General features: G+C 37.2%; 2 protein-coding genes across 3 annotated transcripts; one reads left to right on the plus strand and one right to left on the minus strand.

Moving 5' to 3' along the window:
• Positions 1–5,947: 5,947 nt before the first annotated feature.
• Positions 5,948–6,945, plus strand: LOC131431718 (large ribosomal subunit protein uL10m). Its single transcript, XM_058597580.1, has 2 exons — positions 5,948–6,105; positions 6,174–6,945. Exons 1-2 carry the CDS (start codon positions 6,084–6,086, stop codon positions 6,902–6,904), a joined length of 753 nt encoding a protein of 250 aa, XP_058453563.1. The 5' UTR covers positions 5,948–6,083; the 3' UTR covers positions 6,905–6,945.
• A 2,527-nt stretch (positions 6,946–9,472) lies between these two features.
• Positions 9,473–18,176, minus strand: LOC131427018 (serine/threonine-protein kinase atg1). Of its 2 annotated transcripts, XM_058589889.1 has the most exons (5): positions 17,896–18,175; positions 17,012–17,093; positions 15,921–16,530; positions 10,026–10,432; positions 9,473–9,959 (listed from the first exon to the last, which is right to left on the minus strand). In XM_058589889.1, the coding sequence occupies exons 2-5, from the start codon at positions 17,053–17,055 to the stop codon at positions 9,761–9,763; spliced, it is 1,260 nt and encodes a 419-aa protein (XP_058445872.1). In that variant the 5' UTR covers positions 17,056–17,093; positions 17,896–18,175; the 3' UTR covers positions 9,473–9,760. The 2 variants fall into 2 exon arrangements, with proteins under 2 accessions (XP_058445872.1, XP_058445873.1); XM_058589890.1 differs by lacking the exon at positions 17,012–17,093 and having other exon boundaries at positions 17,896–18,176.
• Between the last annotated feature and the right edge of the window lie 3,425 nt (positions 18,177–21,601).

Consider the following 21,601-nt stretch of genomic DNA (forward strand, 5'->3'; position numbering starts at 1 on the left):
ATATGTGAATATTGCATCATGTCTAACTGTTATTTTTTCGTGTTGTGATTCGTGAATTCTTTTTGCTCTGTCCCAAGCAGTCCCACAAAATGCTTTAGGTTTAAAATTGCACTCTTCAAAGTTTTAATCTTATTGTTACTTTTATAAGATTACAAAATAAGAGAACTTAAACACTCAAGTTTTTTGTATTCCATTTTATGCAATATTCAACGATTGCAGGCTTTCTAAATCATGAGAGCTAATTATTAATGTCTTTTCTATCGGATTTTTTATATGAACTTCTTATCCTTAAGACAACCTCTGAATTGCAAGAAATACCTGCGCCAAATTTAATGATATTTTACTATAATTGTTATGGAATTAAACCGATATACAAACAATTGGACTGAGAGCTTCTTTATTAGACACTTGCTATCTTTTCAGGAGTATAAATATCCTTACGATCATATCTTAGTTGCCCCTTGAAATCCTCTCCTTAAAATATCTTTTAACCTATGAACAGCCAGAATTATAATCAAAATATAATAAGATGGTCTGGTTACTTGGCCCCTCTATAGAAATTGACCTTCAATGTCATTTTCCCTTTCCGTGTAGCCTTAAGAGATGTGTAGTGCCGGTATTGGTTCCCAATTCGACTATTCGAAACTCTTAGTCCGCATCGAATCTTGTACGTACAAGTAGTTGAGAGAAATGTCAAATTCGTGCGCGCTGAAATAGCAGCACTGCGCACCCATACAACTGACATGATATCACAAGTAATTTGACCTCTTTTTGAATATGAAAAAGAAATTTTGTTTTATTACCTTGCGGTGGAATATTCCATCGAAATCGTTTCCTTATGTTCGTGCAACCGCATGAAGAAAAATGTAAACGTGTGAACACTGCTTAAACACAGCATTTGACAGCGAACTAGAACCAAAAAACCCCAATTTTCGGCTTCAAGCCAATTGTATGCAGATGACAATCGTGCCACCGGGGTGATGCCGAGTTATTCGAAATTGCTCTTCAAAGTGAATGTTGATAGATGGCTTATTGGCCGTTATAAAAAAAAAACGCGTGATATGTTGAATGTGATGCCACGTGATGGCGTTGCTGAACTGAAGATTGATTCCGCTCCAAGCTGACAGGGTCTACCTCAACTTATATAGCAGCTATAGTCCTGGGGTGTTCTTTGCTGTATCAAGCATAAGGCTGTTCGTTCGTTCCACTTTATTGATCCACCTTGCGGTGGAATAGTGTATTACTGGAATGGATTGTACATTACTCTGAACGATAATGGTTAGAATAGCGTAAATCAATCTTCAACATAAATATAGAGCAACTTTAAATCTATCCAGACTTCTGAAAGATGGTAAAGCTTCTATAGTTGTGGTTCAAGAACAATATACCCAAAAAAGCTTCTACTTTGGAAAGTGATTAAGCCCAGTTTCCCTTGTTCTAAACAAGAATGGTGTGACTAATTCTCGTGAAATGTCTCAAGCATGCAGTACTATCGATGATTCTCTTATAAGGGTGATTTTTTAAGAGCTTGAGAACTTTTTTAAACAATAAAACGCATAAAATTTGCAAAATCTCATCGGTTCTTTATTTTAAACGTTAGATTGGTACATGACATTTACTTTTTGAAGATAATTTCATTTAAATGTTGACCGCGGCTGCGTCTTAGGTGGTCCATTCGGAAAATCCGCTTTTTTATCGACAAATTTTGTTCAGCGATGAGGCTCATTTCTGGTTGAATGGCTACGTAAATAAGCAAAATTGCCGCATTTGGAGTGAAGAGCAACCAGAAGCCGTTCAAGAACTGCCCATGCATCCCGAAAAATGCACTGTTTGGTGTGGTTTGTACGCTGGTGGAATCATTGGACCGTATTTTTTCAAAGATGCTGTTGGACGCAACGTTACAGTGAATGGCGATCGCTATCGTTCGATGCTAACAAACTTTTTGTTGCCAAAAATGGAAGAACTGAACTTGGTTGACATGTGGTTTCAACAAGATGGCGCTACATGCCACACAGCTCGCGATTCTATGGCCATTTTGAGGGAAAACTTCGGAGAACAATTCATCTCAAGAAATGGACCGGTAAGTTGGCCACCAAGATCATGCGATTTGACGCCTTTAGACTATTTTTTGTGGGGCTACCTCAAGTCTAAAGTCTACAGAAATAAGCCAGTAACTATTCCAGCTTTGGAAGACAACATTTCCGAAGAAATTCGGGCTATTCCGGCCGAAATGCTCGAAAAAGTTGCCCAAAATTGGACTTTCCGAATGGACCACCAAAGACGCAGCCGCGGTCAACATTTAAATGAAATTATCTTCAAAAAGTAAATGTCATGTACCAATCTAACGTTTAAAATAAAGAACCGATGAGATTTTGCAAATTTTATGCGTTTTATTGTTTAAAAAAGTTCTCAAGCTCTTAAAAAATCACCCTTTATATGAACTCACAACTCGAGATATTTGTGCTGTCACGGATTTGTGTTGTCACTGTTTGATTGGCTATTGATGGCAAAGCAAAGTATTGGCATTACATTCATTTTGTGAAATTTGGCCTTTCTGTTTCAACAGACTTCGCAGCCGATTCTTAGGGTACAGAATCATTGCATGGCTAGTACTATGGATCCTACTGACACTAAGAACCCTTCCAGGGCTCGAACATACGACAACTGGCTTGTAAGACCAGCGTCCTATGGACTGAACCGCCAACCCGGGACCCGGCATGGGTAGGAATTATGTCAATTGTTCGGTAGATGGTATATGATGATGAATTTAATAATGTGGTTTATCACTTAACAGAGCAACATTTTAAACTTTATGTTTCATCTTCGACTCGTCAGTACTTAACAGTTTATGTTGAACTGTTATGTAACCTAGCAGCTCAACATAAACCGCTAGACAGATATAAAGGTTCTGCTACTTACAGAACATTTTTTTATTTGCACCGAAGTGCAACGTCTTTACTGTCGTGCCGAACATAAACGAGTTTCGACTTAAACTGGCCGATTCAGGTGATGGTCATTTAGGGATTATCCTATTTTGTTCAGAGAATCATTGCATAGCTGGTGCTACAATTCTACTGACACTACGAATCCTTCCAGGTCGGGGCTCGAACATACGACAACTGGTTTGTAAGACCAGTGCCCTATGCATTAAACCGCCAACCCGGTATTTTTGAGAACGCTTCTTAAAAATCAAGATTCCACTGTATCTCAGCGCAGACTAATCAGAAGTCAACAAATCGAAACAGTACGTTCCGGAACGATAACAAAATCCTCCTGCTTGTTATATAAATATTCCAACTAGAACAATTTTAAGACTTATCATACAATTTCCCCTAAGACAAATTTATTTCCACGTTTTGAAAGATCGTTTTGAAAGATTAGTCGCATAGGTGGCAGTAGTGTTTCCAACGTATAAGAGCAAATTCAGCAGCTGCAAGATTCATATGGGTGGTCTATAATGTAAATGAAACTGAAACAAACGTATCCCCAGCAATCCGTTTTAGTTTTATTTATTCGACCAGTTCTACTGTCAAATTTAAAACTGGTATACATTGCCGTTCTATTTTTTCTATATTTGAAACACAAATGAAACGCTGCTGGGGCTGCCAGTTTATTTTGTTATAATTTCTAGATTTAAATTTTAAAACTGACATAAATTATGCATCTAGAACTAGAACACTCCTGAATATGCCCTAACAAATTTGAAATTTACACAGGATTTTGAACATGTTTTAAATATAGAAAAAATAGAACGGCAGTGTATACTAGTTTTAAATTTGACAGTAGAACTGGTCGAATAAATAAAACTAAAACGGATTGCTGGGGATACGTTTGTTTTAGTTTTATTAACATTATAGACCACCCATATGAATCTTGCAGCTGCTGAATTTGCTCTAAATATATGAAAATTTTCAAATTTTATAAAGCATTTAATCACCATATTTACGCCATCTCGAGTTCAACAGCTTGTTCGGATTTATCAATTCTGCATAAAATTTTCAAAACGACGAATGTAACATTTCAGCTGAACCGAGAAAAGCGATGTTGAAAAATACTCGCACTATTTTAAACACCCCGATGGTACGATTGTCATCTGCATACAATTGGGTTGAAGCCGAAAATTTTGGTTCTTTGGTTCTAGTTCGCTGTCAAATGCTGTGTTTAGGCAGTGTTCACACGTTCACATTAATGCGGGTGCTCCAACATAAGAAAACGATTTCGATGGAATATAATCAAACTATAATAAACCACAATTTCTTTTTCTTATTCATATTACTTGTTTTATAGAGAATACTAGACTAGAGTTATATTTATATGGGGTTTGAATAACTTTATTTATATGGGGTTTGATTAACTTTTGACACCAGTGTGGTTTGATTGTATGGTATGCACGTAGCTTAACATATTGTTGACAACAACACCACCAAAACAAAATGCGTTGGTTTCAGGAACCAGCTTCCATAGCATCGGGGTGATTTTACACTTCCGGTGAAACTCTCAACGGGTGAGCACGTTGCATCGTGTTAGTCCGGAGAAAATTCGAGTATTTCGCAAGAAAGAAAGGATTTTCAGCCGTACTTTGACGATTCGACGCAGCCACACAGCGAGATTTTCGCTTGTAGTCAAGTGAAAATAAAGTCCATTGGACTATAAACGAAAATTAACTGGCAATATAGCCTTAGTTGCTGTGCCATCAATTCGACGTCATCTCTAGTGAGGTAACGCCAACCCGAAAAGAAGAAGAAAAAGAAGGGGTGATTTTGAATCCTATCTAAAAATGAGTAATTGAAACAACTTCATCTCTTCTTTTTTACTTTTCTTTGCGTTTCGTCTTAGACTCGTCAGTGCAGAGCAGTTCAAATTGAACTGCTTAGTGCAAACTTAAACAGTTCAATTTGAACCGCTAAACAGAGTAAGTTAATGCTACTTGCAAAACACTTTTTCAATTGGCACCAAAGTGCCATGTCTTTTCTGACGTGCCGAACGAAAACGTCTTTTTCGACTAATACTGGCCGATTCAGGTATGGTCATTTAGGGGTTAAGACGAAACGTAAAGAAAAATAAAAACGGTTATGTGCCCAAAGCACAAACATAGGATAACCCCTAAATGTTCATCTCTTCACTAAATCGTCCAATTTGTATGCGTGCAACGTTTCATAGTGACTAATTCACAATTTTCAACTACAAAGATAACTTTTAGGCAGAAACGCCACTTACGTCGTTTTGTAATTTGATCATGTACATTAGACCGTAAGATAAGTCGTTTTTTCCTGAATGACTTGACACATAAGTCGTTTTGCTTCTGTTAGTTACGTCGTTTGGCGAAAGTCAAAGTGTTCATTCGTCGTTTTGTTACTCGCACTTGTGTGAAAGCTAGTTTTGCTCGAAAACATTAGTAAGAGCTAGTTTCGCATGTCAAGTAGCAAAAAATGACAGTCGACTCGTTTTTAGTGTGTTTTGATAACTTTCGCTTTTGTTTGACGAAGGATTCATAACGGTTTCTACGATTGGAAACAAAACAGTTTCTTTCCAAATTAATCAGCATATTTTTCAACAAGCTTAATAGCAACTCGATCCCATTAAATATATCCAACTCTACAGCAAGTCTCACTTTCATAATATCACACTAGATCTGCTTTTTCGTTAAAACTATTTGTCGTAAATCCGCACATACACTTTTGTTTATGCTTTGGTACATTGGTCAAAATATTGCCATTTAACGAAAGTAGCATTAATGATTATTTTTCATTGATTTCGACATACGTCAAATGTGTTGACAGATTTTTTAGTGAATCTATAGTGAATTGAGAAACGGTGTTCGAATAGTGCGTGTATTAGAACATTCCTAACAGAATGCAATAAAAATCTCGGTTTGTTTACTTTTGTTACTTACGTCGTAATGAACATTTTATACAGAATTACTCTAATAGCCGCTGGATTTTACCGCATTGCTATCTAGCGGTGAACAGCAACACTACGATTTTGACATTTCTATACCATTCCATCACGTTTTATTCGTGATTTGTTTTGATACGTTCATTCATTGCATACCGCCTTGAGATTGATACCGACATTAATCGAAAATGACTAGTATTTTCCAAAAAAGTAAGTTTTATTTGAAGAATTTATCTTGAAGAACTTTTTATAACTAACGTTTTATTTGATGCTTGCAGCCATCTTACAGTCTCGTTTGCCTCTAGTGAGCTTTAAACGATTTAGAGGGAAGATCAATATCCAACGTCCTCGTCCTCCGCATTATGAACGAGCTCGTGTGTTGGAATTAGTGAAACCCATTTATAAGAAACCCGTATTAAATGCACCATGTACAGATGAAAATTTGAAAAGCAGCCGAACGGTGGAAAATCCCTACGAGAAAATAATTGCACGCGATGTTCGCAACTGGTTAGACCATAGCAAAATGGTTGCGTTCGTGCATATGAACTCAATCAAGCAGGAGGAATTATTCAAAATCCAAGTAGCATTACATCGTTTCCAGATGACTTTCAAAACTTACGGCAAATCTATCATAAGGAAAGCGATTGACGGAACCAAGTATGAAGCTATCCAGCCTCTGTTCGAAACAAAAACCGCATTGATTTTTTGTCCAGAAGACACGAAAGTCCGGCTGCTGTTGAATGTTCTTAAGAAAACGCCTCAGTTAATTCTTTTGGCTGGTATCGTAAAGGGAAAATTCATGAGTAAAACTGAATTTGTAGAGTATGCATCGTTGCCGGATTTAACCACTATGCAGGCTCAGCTGGCTGCTGTTCTGGATAGTGCTGGAGCTAGAGTCGTAAGTGATTTGGAGTGTCACCAAAACCATCTGGTTAACATTCTCGAGTCTCATGTTCGACGGGAAAGCGTAGAACCGGAAGGACCAGAAATAAAAGATAGTGAAATATAATTTAATTTTGCAAAAAGAAATATATAGATTAGTTTAAATAATTTCAGTAGTAGTATGATGATTTTTGGAAGAATTTTCTTCATTCATGGATATTTGTGAGTTCTAATTGATTCACCAGTTTCCTCTTCGCATACGAATTTGACAGGAATGTTGTTTCTCGAATTTGATTTGTGGGTACATCTCTACATTGGGTACAGTTTCAAAACTATGTTTTATAAATTGGGTTCATTTTGAAAACTTAAATCATCCGTTTAGAACCGTGGATAATTTGAAAATTATTACACCTCATCAAATTCTGTTCAGACTAACTATATTTTTGCATATTCAGAGAAGTTTTCAACTGGTAGAGAGGATTGTACGTTAAAATTCCAAGGATTTTAAGACGCTTCTGGCATAGAGCATGTTCAGCAGATATGAATTTTATGAGGGTTTGGTCACCTTATTTTAGATGGTTGGTGACACTGCTATTAGACTACAATGTACTTTACAATCTTGAAATACCAATAATGCTATTTCGTAATTGATCAGGAGCTGATCAATACCGATGCCGGTCAGGTCCGGATGCAGATTTACTGACGAAGGCAAGAAATTTTAGTTCGATGCATGTTGCTACTAGAAACCGAGAAATCCGCTGCAGCTCCACATGTATTACAGTTTAAAAGTTCATCGTTCGAATGTAAAAATTGCAAGTCGCCTCACACTCAACAGATTCATACATATATCGCTCCTTGATGCTGGAAACACATACAGGGCAATCTTTTTTGTTATTTTCACTTTGGAATACGTTTTTAACAGGCACTTTTTCGTCATTTTTTCCATTTTTAACTTGCAGTCGCAAAACAAAACAAGTACACGGCAACTGCCAAAGATGAACTCGATTCATCGGCAGTTCATTTGTGTCGTCATCGTGCAAAACCTAATTATATGTTTATTGCTATGGGTAGCCGGCTACCGAGACTGAATTTGAAAATTTATCGTTTTATGTTTTATTGTTTACCTCTCGATGAAAATTGGGCTCATCCTGATTACAATTTTGATACAAATTCATTCAGATGGATTCGGGTAGTTCACAAAAACATGTTAGCGCTTACGACACAAATTCGGTAGCATTTCTCAAACCGAATGTATCAGCGATAGTTCATTTGTTAGAAAAAATGAATCTTGAAGTGTCCGCCATAAGATCGTTGAACTTGATCCACAACCCAATGTTAGTCTCGAACGAGCCTGAAATTATTGAAATTGAAATATTATTTTTTTCCATATCCGCGAAAATTGTGCGGTAATGAGTTTTGTCGTTTACGTTACTTATTCCATTATATCTCCCTCTAGGAAATCAAAAACAGATATATAATTATTTAGAAGGTCTAAGACATGTGTTGCAGAAATAACAAGACAGTAAACGTAAAGAAATATAATACAATAACAGTTCCAGTGGAATAGTTTAAAGTGTCTGTTAAAAGCACCCGTAAAAGGCTCACCGAGAATTATGTACATAAGCAATCTTCAGTAACATTATTTTTTATCTTTGGGCCCCTCCCGAAACGAAATCCTGGGTACGGGCCTGCCCGGAAATAACAAATAAAGTATCCAAAATAAATGGCACTCGAGAAATCAGCATTATACTGTTTAAAAAATGTTTGTACGAGAAAACCTAACCTTACCCAATTTTACACATTTTTTGAAGATTTTTCATGTTTAATCGTAGTTCAAACTAGAACAAGTAGTAGTAATCACTTTGAAATCGATTTTCTTCTACTCCGAACTCTGAACTGATTTTACGTCCAAATGAAAGGCATTGTTGTCCCATACAGAGTTCCAGAATTTCAACCGGATCCAACTTCCGGGCTCGGAATCACAAGGTGATCAGAGTTAAAAATTTTCAAACAGTCTAATAAGTGATGACTTGAAAAGTAACGAAATTTTCAAATCGGATCATAAAACTCTTTCGAAAATCAGGTCTTGTAAGTTGGTGGCCATATGAACTCGTTTCATGTATGTTCCCAATTTTCCGTTCTAAAAGTGCCGGAGGTAGAGGTCTTAGTATTACCAATTTCACTCAGATCCAAATGGAAGGTCTTACAGCTCAATTGGATACTGTTGAATTCCGGAATTACAGGATGATGAATGTCAAAAATGTCTACCCTTTTTATGGTTCATGACTCAAAAGCAGAGACGATATCATCAAGATTAGTATCAATGTAATTCCAATTTGTTGGTCTGGTTTACTAATTGATAAGTAAGGTCAACTTAAAAATGCCCACTGAGTCACGGTGATATATCAGAAAGTTCATTATCCAACTCTAGGCGACGAAAAAGTGGAGATGAATTTTGTGTACTTCATCAAGAAATTCGTCACAAATCTTTGGCTTTGGCGGTTCTCGTCAAAGAAATCTCAGTTGGAAAACCTTAAGTGATAAAAATGATCTGGATTGAGGACAGCATTCCCAAACAGGGGTCCCAAATTTTAGACAAAAACATGGCTGTTTTGGTTTTTGACTAAAATAATTTTGAAAAAAATTGGGAATTGTCACAGCATAAGAACAGGGTAGACACGAAGGATTAACACTTCTTGTTTCAAACTAGCATTTTATTGAAGTCTTTTCAAACGATTCAGCTTCCAATAACAAACAGTAAAACATAACATCGAACTAAATCCTATCAGTTCCAAACAATTAAGCCTACGGTAAACAAATCTAGTTGAGTTTCTATGGCATCAGTCACACAATTCATTATTTAATTCTAAAGTTCACTAAACAAACATTTAAGACTCAGTAAATAAACCATAATCTATTGATTGGCGTACACTTCGGAATGCTATTGCTTAGAATATACAAGCTGTCAAAATCTTGTATCGCATCAGGTATAAAACTTCAATCGAAAATTGTTTGCTAGCCGTGTCAACGCTTCGGCGGCATCGATTTCATCTCTCTGGTGTATATCCTGCCCTATCATATCAGACGGTAGTTGGGACACAGACGGGTTTTGCTGTAGCGATGCCGGCGCCGGTTGATTGAAGTAACTGAAATCGCAACGCTTCTTCGACGTGGATGATTTTCTGTAATGATTAGATATCGACAGATTAATGAATGCACAATATAACCTCAATCGGGTGAACTCATACCCAGGCTGGTTCCAATCGATGTAGTTATTTTTGGAAGGAGTAAACTTAGCCGTACTTTCGAGCCATTTTGAGAGTGAAGGTGGCCCTCGGACTTCACCGTTCGCTGGCTGGGAAGTCGGTTGAGATTGTCCAGCCAGTTGCTGGAACGGATTCGAGGAATCCGGTTGCCCACCGACACTAGGTATGTCATCAGGTTCTATTTCGTTCAGGTCGCGGAGGTACTTTTCCATGATACAGTTTTTGTATTTATTTGTACTTTTCATGTTGTGGGCCGGAGATACGGTTGTGCTGGGTGTTAGGTAGTAAGTTCCATTATCAGCTCGGTATGCATGGGGGAAGCTAGCCGTTAGGATGGAGGTAGTGTTGGTGTTGAAATCAGGTGTGAACCCGACGGCGGAGGAATTCATCTGTGAAGAAGTTTATGTTTTATTACTATTTGTGGTTAAATAAAACAATTGCAGTGTTTGCAGTAAGATTGTTTGATTGCACATTTTCTGCAAAATCAATTTTCAATCGGCACTGAGCACCCACACCACAGATAACAGATATACAGGCTCACATATGAAATGTGTGTAAAATTTGTTCAATCAGCGTTGCGAACACTTGCAGATGTCACCACGATCGACACGAGGTGCCACCACGATTTGGGTGCTGCTGTCACTGAGCCACAATTTTGGGTGCAACATTCACTCCAATATATTTTTGTTTTGCTGATGGTTAAAATGAGTTTATTTTTGTTTTATCCCGATCGAATTCTCGTGTGATTTATGTAACATGGAAATAAAGTTGTCTTTAACACTTAGGGAAATCGTGTGATAAATGTTAAAATTGTTGTAGTTGGAATATTTCTATAACAGGCAGGAGGATTTTGTTATCGTTCCGGAATGTAGTGGAACGTTTTTAAAGATCGCGGCGAACAGTCGAGTAGGTGGCAGTAGTGTTTCCAATGTATAGCAAATTAGAAATTTAGCTACCTACTATCTACCATGAAAACCATTACACTGCGAATGCAAAATCTCACCAAATCCGGCAACATATATAGTGTCGGATAAAACAATTAATATTTATTAGTACCGGATATTCTTCCGATACCGGAGATCGGTATTGCCAAAGTCGGCTTGTTTGGCCATCAATTTACAAAGTCAAAGTCTTGGTATTACATCCCTTTAGTGGAATTTGGTCTTTCTGTTCCAACAGACTTCGCAGTCGATTTATAGCGTACAGGATCATTGAATGGCTAGTACTACGATCCTACTGACACTATGAATCCTTCCAGGTCAGGACTCGAACATACGACCACTGGCTTGTAAGACCAGCGCCCTATGCATTGAACCGCCAACCCACCAAAAGTTACAAGTTCTTCAAATTGAATTGATTGATATTACGTAAAGAACTCGAAAAAAAAAGGTTACAAATAGTTTTAATGATCGTCCGAATCATATTTTACCGTTTTTCCTCAATTTATCTATTAACTGAGTCACTTTTTTTCAACGAAATCTTGAACATTTTTGAGTTTTGGCTGAACAACTCCAAAACATTATGTTTGTCCAAAAATAAATTTTAGCGGTTTCTTGATTAAAAATCATTGCAAAACAATTAACCGTTAACGCGTTAGTCATTTAATTTAAACATGGAAATACAGATCTCCAAATATGAAGAAGGCAACCAACCTGCTTCCGGAATACGAAATAATGGGCCGTATGAATAAAATGTAGTAAAGTCTGTTGTTTGTAGTATCTTCTCAAGAACAAAATCCACAGAGTGTAACGCGGTTTGGTATGAATAAAAAAAAACAAGTTAGAACATGTAGTTATGCTGCTTTCGAATTTGAGCATTTACTGCATGCCGTATAGCCACTGAGCCGGAAAACCTGCATAAGTATGCACAAAGCAAGAAACGTAGTTACTGCTGCAAAAATGTCACTTTGTTTAATTTTTCTACTTCATTATATCAGTAAACACACGAATAGCAACCTCTGGAGCTGCCTACCGAAAAATTGTAGTAAATACTACATGTTCGAATGTTGTTGTGTAGTAAAGTCTCTGATTTTGACAAGAACGTGATCCACATGTAACATTTACTACCGAAATTCAAGCATGCTACGTTTTATTCATACGGCCCATTTTATTGCAGTCACCTTTTTCTAGTTAATACTAACTTTTAAATGACAGCTGTTAAAATTTCATGATTTTCTATTCATTAGTTTGTGAGTTATTGTGCTACGGGTGACGCTACTTTTCTTATTTTCAGAACAATGGATCAAAAACAATTTCGTATCTTAATTTTCACTGCTTCTTGATGGGAAAAAATACCGTTCAAGCAAAGCAATGGCTTGAAAAGTATTATGAAGAATCCGCTCCATTAGAAATTACAAAAAAAAACGTTGGTTTGCTGACTTCAAACGTGGTCGTAGAGACACCGATGATGCCGAACGCAGTGGACGTCTAAATGAGGCGGTAACACCAGAAACCATAAAAAAATTCACAAAATCGTTTTGAATGATCGAAAAGTGCAGTTGCGTGAGTAAGCTGACATCGTAGAGATATCATAAGAAGGCGTTGGTTTTATATTGCATGAGCATTTGACTATGAGACAGCTCTGTTCAAAGTGGGTGCCACGTTTGCTAACTGTTGACCAACAACGAGAACGTGTTGATGATTCTGAGCAGTGTTTGTTAAACGTAACAAACCGGAATTTTTGCGTCGATATGTGACAGTGGATAAAACATGGATTCATCACTTCACTCCGGAATCAAAACGAAGCGCCTGAAAGCACAACAATCGGCTAGAAAGGCTATGACCTCGGTATTTTGGGATGTGCGTGGTGTAATATTTATCTATCAGGTGGACAACTTTGCTTCCGCCGTTTTCCGATAGGTGGCTGTACCGGCTGAGGCTGGTCAAAACACATAGATGATAATGCCTTTAAAGTGAGTGTGTACAGTGCCTAACGAATTGTCATCGCCGGTTCAGTGACAGTTGTTCTTGTTTTCGTATTATTCCCGCTCGAAAATGTCTGTTTATGTGCCCAATTCTCGCCATTTGCGGGAAGTTTTACTTTTCTGTTACAATTCGAAAAAAATGCAACTGAAGCGCATCGAATGCTTTAAGAAACTTGATGAAACGGTGATGCTGCTCTGAGTTAAAGAACGTGTCGGGAGTGGTTTCAACCTTTTAAAGATGGTGATTTCGATGTCGAAGACAAACATGATGGTGGAAGAGAAAAAACCTTCAAATATGAATAACAATTTACTACGAGCTCTTAAAACCGGGTAAAGCCATCACCGGAGATCGCTACCGAACGCAACTGATGCGCCTTAGTCGCGCGCTAAAAGAAAAGCGGCCACAGTATGAAGAGCGACATGGCAAAGTCATCCTCCAACACAACAATGCTCGGCCTCAGTCGCAAAAGTGGTCAAAAAGTACCTGGAAACGCTGAAATGGGAAGTCTTGCTCCACCCGCCATATTCCCCAGATGTCGCCCCTTCTGACTTCCACCTATTCCGTTCGATGGCACACGGCCTGGCAGATCAACATTTTCAATCCTTCGAAGAGTTGGTAAAATGGATTGCTTCATGGATAGCGTCATAAAAGGACTCCTTTTTTCGAGCCGGGATCCGAAAATTTTCGGGAAGATGGGAGAAAGTTGTCGCTAGCGACGGGCAATACTTTGAATAATACATAATAAGCACTTTTTCGCAATAAAGCTTTAAATTTAGGAAAAAAACGGCGGAAGCAAAGTTGTACACCTAATAGCAAATGTAACTTATTGAAATTTCAAGAGGCTGAAATTGTTTTAGAATTGTTTTTTATGTTAGATATGTTCAAAAAGATTTTTAAATATATTAAAATCGGTTTTGCAACTTATATCTGTTAAGTTTCACGATAATACCAAAAAATCACTATAGAATAATTTTAAGTATATCTAAAACAATTGTGCAGCAAATCACCAACTTGCCCACGTTGCACTAGTAGTTATAGAAGCTCTGCCAAAATTTTCACATCGTCATGTAAAAACGAAGTAACTAAAAAAATTGTTCAACTTATCAAACATTTTCCAAATGACTTTCATAATTGTATCCGACTCAATGTATGCCGAAATGGTTGTTTATCTCTTGTGAAGAAAAAATAGTGAAATTATACTCTCCGCAAGGCAAAAAATGGTAATCAGAATCGAAAACCTAGCAGTAAAAACTATTTTGCTGCCGAGTCTGCATAGTCTTGGTTGCCTCATGAAATATTAGGTCAATGTGTGCAGATTTCTTCATTTTTAGAAACTCAATTCGAAACTTGCAAATAAGTTGTACCAGGTTTATCTGCTTGAAATGAACGTAAAACTTGCCGACATGAGAATATTATCATAAAAGTTTCAGAAATACATCATTACATACGCAATTAAAACAAAAATCAAATCAGATAATTTGTATTCGGTGTATACCTGACATCACTTTTCAAAGATATTGATCGAAAAGTTAAGTTCATCATAGTTACTCTCATAGTTATATATTACCACTTGAGCAACTTGTTTTTGCAACTAAAGCACATGGGCTCACCAAAATAATACCTACAGTGCGTATCACAAATGTCGGGTTGACTAAGATGAATGACTAAACTGTACTGTTGTTTAAGTCAACTATTTTGATTAAAATAAAAACAAAAATTTCTCTTTTCAGTATTTACATGTTTATATTTCCTTTCATTTAGTTAAAATAAATCATTACGTTAGGTGAACCATTTTCTTTTCAGCACACTGTAACTCTCGATGCCATATTGGAAAATATTGAAGAAAAATTTATTTCAAGATTTTTCAGATTAATTGAAACATCAATATGATTAAAATCGTCTGAAAAGGTGTATGAATGTTTGATAACTATCTTATACACATTTTAAACACTTTCCCGACCATATTCATTGAAAAGAATAAATTGTTATTTGCATAGAAATAGGTGAGAAATCATTAAAACACGTACATTTAAAGAGGCTTGAAAATTTTAGGCGTACGAAGACATGTTTCACCATAAAAATGCAGTTCGTTGTCGATTTTCTGTTTACTAAAACATAAAAGATCAATTCTACAATATGTAGTATTACCATTTATTTATGTGCAGAAATTTTCAAAGTTCCATGTTTGAGTTACGAGCAGTTGCATTGAAAATCAAATGTGAAACTTATTCATTAGAAATTATGTTTGCTATGTTTTTGTAAACATCAATTCAATTCTTGTTTACATTACGTAGTAGATTCACAATTGTTTTTTCGCTGATTTAATTGCTGCATTTGCAATGGGGTCGATGCATGAGTTTTTGTATTAGTTGCACAATAATTGTGAATAAATGTTCGTGACAACGGAAGAACTTAAAGATATGTTGCACAACACAAATTGCGCTTTTTTCCATAACATAACAGTTACTACAATAGTAATATGAACTAATTTGATAAATTGCACAATCTGTAGAAAAATACAGGACAGCAACTTAACGTGCTACTTGGGCATCCACCGTATTTGTCAGATTTGGCTCCCAGCGACTACTGGCTGTTTATAGATCTGAAGCAAATGCTCGCCGGTCAGAAATTTCGCTAAAACTAAGGCTTATTTTGAGGTAAAAGCTAAATCGTTCTACAAAAGTGGTATTGAAATGTTAGAGCGGCGCTCTAATGCTAGCGGAAGTCAGAACCAGATGAAATTATGAAAGTTTCTTTGAGGTCGAAAGATTTTTCATTTTTGCAGATTTTTGTTTGTAATTTCGGAGGTTGGTCTCGGATGAAAATTTAATGATTTTCCGATCTCGACGGACTGAGACTGAGTTTGGCACTTTTGAGCGTAAAAGCAATTCGCTGATGATTCATTTCTACTTCTGTAACTCTACAGTGACAATAATAGGATTCTACAGCTTACCTGGTCGCAACGGGTCTGAGTGGGTAGCCCAAAAACTGCATTGTAACTTTTAGGCGTGTAACAGTGATCGTAGTACATATCTCTCGATCGGTGCGGACCATTCTCGTCATCGGAGGTATCACTACCTCTTCGTTCCACAAATTTCATGTAATTTGTGAACCCGTTACAGTTATTGTTGTTGTTGTTGTTGTTGCCATTGGATGTCATGTTGTTGGTGTAGCCCACATACTGTCGTTTGGGAAAGCACTGTTGTGGTGATCTTGATCCTTGCGAGTCGTCACCATTTTCACCCCAAATGCTGTCGTTTGAGCAGATGCTGAATTGTTCCACATTACCCTTGGCACTGGTGTTGTAATTCTTGATCAAATTTCCCCACGTCTTCTTGATCGGATCGTTGCCTGAGTTCTTCAGTTTTCGACGCCAGTTGGCAAACCAGTTGCAGATTTGTGTGTAGGTTAGACCCGTTTCACAGGCCAGAAGCTTTTTTTCCTCCCGGTTCGGATAGGGATTCTCACGACGCCGCACGAGCCAATCCTTCAGCATCCGTTTGATTTCCGGCGTAAAAAGACGTTTGATCGGTCGATGAGTGTCTCCCGGTGGCCACGCTTTTCTAAATCGAAATGATAGATATACTAATATTAGTGATCGTTGCTAGAAACAGTTGTTTCGCGGTAGTATGGGTTGATTACATGTCAACAAACTCAACCGTAAAACAAAAACAAACATTCGATGGGAGAGTGACCTGTTCTGGCTGGTGGTTGCTTGATGGCATGTAAATCGTGCGCGGTTGGTGAGTATCATTAGTGTGATTGTGAAGTTCACGCACGCGTATTTATAAACCACGAAAAGTAGAATCACTTCTACGTTTACCGTTTGCCGTCAGATCAATACAAGTAAGCGTGTCGCAACAAAAACGATAGAAAAACATGCAAAATTACATGGAATATGTTGGTCTTGATTGATGCAAGGCTAAATTTAAAACATTCCGAATAGATGAAGCATTATTGTTTTAGCGTATGTGACAACAAAGTCCACGTTTCCAAAGACTATACTTTCTAGCAACAGCTGCTACGTTAGTATTCTCGACTAACCTACTGCGTTTGCGGTTTCTAACCGGTCGACTCGATTTTTCCATGGTGACTTAGACTCTTCTGGAGTTGTTGCTTTGGGTTGCTTTTGAGGGAAACGGTGAAAAACTATTAAATTCAGTATTCATTCAATTTTTTTCCGCTATGAGTTATTGCGCGACCACAGTCCTCCATGCAGACTGTGGACGGCATATTTTTAGATATTTCAAGTTCGTATGGTGAGTATTGTTGTTGATGCTAATGGTGACGAAAAAAGTTAAGCTCTCATTTCTGAGCAGTGAATGTCAGGGAATGAGAAAATATGTGCAGTTTAACCGACAGGCTTCCTTCTTGCACAACTCGACAGCGTTGTTTGAAGAAACCCAAAAAAAAATGACTAGCCGAAGGGGAATGGTCAAATTTGAAAATGAGAAAACAGTATATCTAAGGAACGAGCGAAGGTTCAAAGAAAACACGAAACATCGTTTTTCCTCCTTGTAAGCGGTGTGGTGGTTATAGATAGATTCATTGCCGCCGTCATCAGCACCAGTTTTGTCGTCTTGTTCAGATGGCCGCCATCTTTGAATGGTGAAAAATTTCATCGGTCACTTAGATAACAAATTTGTAAATTAGTTTTTCTTGCTGTTTTCAGAATAACAATTCTCAGTCACCAACTGGGAAAGCGAGATCGAAATATGTCTGTTTTCAATTGCAAACGATCCTCGTTATGTTTATGCAATCATGTATGCAGTGGAAGAAAACATGGCCATGTTAACGATCTATTATTTAACAGTTTTCTTCTGTTTTCGCCAAGACAAATGGCACATAGGTGAATTGTAGTTTTTTGTTCTTATGGATAGAACATATTTTTAAAGAATCAAACAAACCATTTCTTCATGTTAGCGCACCTGTTATTCAGTTGAGGATTATTTTTCTGGACACAACGTTATATCACCGTCTTTCTTTTCACTTCAAATTGTTTAACACCATATAGGGAACTTTCAAACTTCACTATGTTTCTCAATTTTTATTTCATAACTACACTCTTGATGAGTTGAAAAATTTTCCCTGCTATCCGACAGCGCATTGAAAGCACGAATGATCAACTCTTGGGAGGATTCTTCTCTGGTTGGTAAAGAAAAATCAATTTCCTTCATCCGCGCGATCATTTCCAATGACGGGCGAGGATCATCTGGGTTCGAGTGTATGGGTGTGTTTTTGGCCACTGACTAGCATGTTGTTCTCATGACCGTCCGTGTCAGTGCAGATCTGTTTAATCACATCGATCAGCTGTGTTCTCAGTGGGAGCCAAGAGCGACAACAACATCAACACCAAACCTCGGAGAGAAAATGGTTTTATAGGAAAATGATAGTGTTTTTCAGTACTGCCAGAGGCCGGTTTCCACCTACCGCAAGAGAGGGGATGGATGGGATTTTTGGTCATTTGAGTCAATTCTTCTGAGACATTATTTTCTCTCATATTTGTTTTTCTCTCAGTGGAAAACAAGTCAATCGCGAACCGTTGTTTTTTTGACATAGTCTTGATGACTATCATTATCATGATTTTGACGACTATTTATCGTTTCACTGGTCAACTTAGATATTTATTTTCGTGCACTAGAAATAGTGAAACCTAGTCAAATGGCCCACTAGTATGCTCTTGCATGAACAGATGAGGTTATCCGTTTTCAATTTGTATGCTTTTAGTACGTGTGAATTGAGCATTGTTTCTATATAACCTCGGCTGTAACTTTCAAGGTCGTCCACCAGGGGGCTTAGTAAAATTGATGTAACATAATATCTTTTCAGTTCGAGACTCCCGTTTAAAAATTATTGCTTGTGGAATATAAGTTGGTTTTATTAGGGTATTTATACAAATTTTTTCTACATGTTCTCATGCAATTAGCAGTAAAATTTTTGATTGTATGCATGGCAACTTTTTCCACGCACCTGTATCATGGTAGTATTTATAGGAATGGTGGCATCGTTTATGTAATAATAGAGGCTTCGTAAATCAAATCATGACGTAAAAAAGTTTTCGTTATTTGGAATTCATTAGGTAAAAAAGTTTACGTTATTTGGAATACAGAACGTAATTTTTTTCCTTATTTATATCGTTTGTATCTAATGTAATGGATATTTTTGGAACGAACATTATTAGTATATCCCGGAAAAGGATGTTCTATGTCGTGATGGCAAACTCCAGTTTATCGATATTCGTTACAATACATCACAATATGGATATTTCGAGACGGGTTCGATGAGTAAATGTCGGAAAACTGTGGTTGAAAAGTCGTTTCAAAATTCAAGAGAATGACTTCCGGTTCAAATTACTTCAATCATCACTTTTTTACATCTACTAATCAAAACCGTTCCTAAAATACCACACCATGACGGTTTCTGGGGGAGGGTGGTCCTAAACCGCCATAGTAATGTTCACGTCTCTTTAAAATATAATAAACATCAACATAAGTTTATGCAATCACTGTGAAAACCGATTTTCGAGATGGCACCAACCGATTTTCGAGATGGCAACCAATTTTCATGAGCTTAGATTCAAATGAAAGGTCTCGTAATCCCATATAAAGTTTTTGAATTTTATTTGGATTCGACTTTCGGTTCCGGAATTACAGGGTGATATGTGTAAGAAAATGAAAATAAGTGCGCTAGCTTTCCTCAGAGACGGCTGAACCGATTCTCACAAGCTTGGATTCAATTGAAAGGTACAGTTGTCTTATACAAAGTTCCTGAGTTTTATTTGATCCGGAATTACAGTATTCCCGAATTTCATCCGGATCCGTCATACGGTTCCGGAATTACAGGGTGAAGATTGTTCAAATATTCATACCGTCATTAAAAGCGACGAAGTAAAAAACGTAAAATAATTATTGATTTTTATTTTAGTTTAATGTAAAATATTTTATAAATTTGTCTCAAAACTATTCCAGTCGGTAGTTCGGCTTTCCTGGTTCCTGGTTTTCGATTAACGACCGGTGATTGTAGCCATTGACCCCAAAATTGATCCCAGTCACTCTTCTCGAACCGATTGCGCTTACACCGGTTCCGGAAGTACCTTCAAAAGTGGAACTCACTCTATTTCCTATGTTAAATCATGTTAGAAAAAGCCTTGCTTTACGATTCTAGACCATTCGGAGCGTTTTATAGTGGTTTTTACGGTCGCTTAGCAGCGTATATCGAAACAGCAGAATTCGTGTATCTCTGAAAATAGTGGTTCTGCTGTAAAACATAAGTATTAAAAAACCCTCCCTAATCCACCTAGTGGTGTGATAATGCCTCTCTCTTGCCATTTAAATAGTCTCATTTAAATTTTTATAAGATTCTTTTCAAGCCAATTATTATTTTGAGCTTATCAAATAACCTAATAGTAGCTTTCAAACGAGTCTAAGTTTTTCGAAATCGATTCTTTCATCTTCGAGAAGTTTTGTTTCATTGAACAACACTGGGATTTGTTGGTTACGTCACTTATGACAGTACATCTCTCGAACCGGAAATGTTCGCCTTAACCTCTCCAAATTTGAATGAGTTGATTATTATTTCATTTTGGATTTGCATCCTTGAAATTGTATATTTTTATCTACTTAATCAAACCTAACCTATTCTAACTCTAGCTGTAAAGTGCTCCAATAATGGTTTGAACATTTGGTTTTGAATTTATAGTGCGTTTTTTCAAATTTCTGCTTGATTGTTTCTTGTTAGCAATTGTATGTACATCAGAGGTTCTAGTCCATGGAGGTAGTTTCAGAATCATTTAAAAAAAGGCGGGTGGGTAATGTCAGAGACATAACTGGATGTCGTGTATACGAAAACAACTGACATGTTCCTTAACACTTCCGAATATCAATTTGTTGATCAATTGCATGAATTATGCAAGCATTCCCCTTTTCCACATTTTTCGCAAAAACAAAGAAAGCATCACTTGATCTCGATTACTGTGAATTTTACATAGCGAAAAGTGCACAAATCTAACCAAACTGTTCTAGATTTGCACTAAACTGAGGATATTTCCCTTCGATTTGCGAACAACAAATCCTAATAGTTCTTTAGAAAACTTTTAGAGCCATTAGAACGGCTGATTTTGTGTAATGCTCTCCACCGTTGTTTTTTCATCAATGCAAATGACTGGCAGCTGTGACGTAATCGCTCTTGCCGAAAGCGAAACCAGCTTTGCAAACGACACAAAATACATCTGTTCGCAATGGCGACAGAATCCAAACTGATCCAATTTTTGTTGAGAGGTTTCTTTTTACGTGATTTCGTTTGTAGCTTTTTCACTAATGGGCAGTCCTAACGGCTATAAAAATAGCCGCATACAGAATTTTCATTATTTCATTTTGGATTTGCATAATTTATTGAAAGAAACTATCAATATGCTGTAGGGATTCGTTTCTAGCATTCAGAAGGACCAAATTGAGGAACTCACTACGATATTCACCACTTTTCGGAACATTTTTCTCGAACGATTTGTTGTACATCAGCAGATATTTTGTTCTCTTCTTCAGAACGCGTTCTGATTGGCTGGTGTTGACATGGGTCAAATGAGACAGGTTTTTCAATAGTGTACTATTGAAATACTTCAATGCTTTTGTTATACAC

This window comes from Malaya genurostris, chromosome 2 (genome assembly GCF_030247185.1).
Source record: "Malaya genurostris strain Urasoe2022 chromosome 2, Malgen_1.1, whole genome shotgun sequence".
NCBI lineage: Eukaryota > Metazoa > Arthropoda > Insecta > Diptera > Culicidae > Malaya > Malaya genurostris.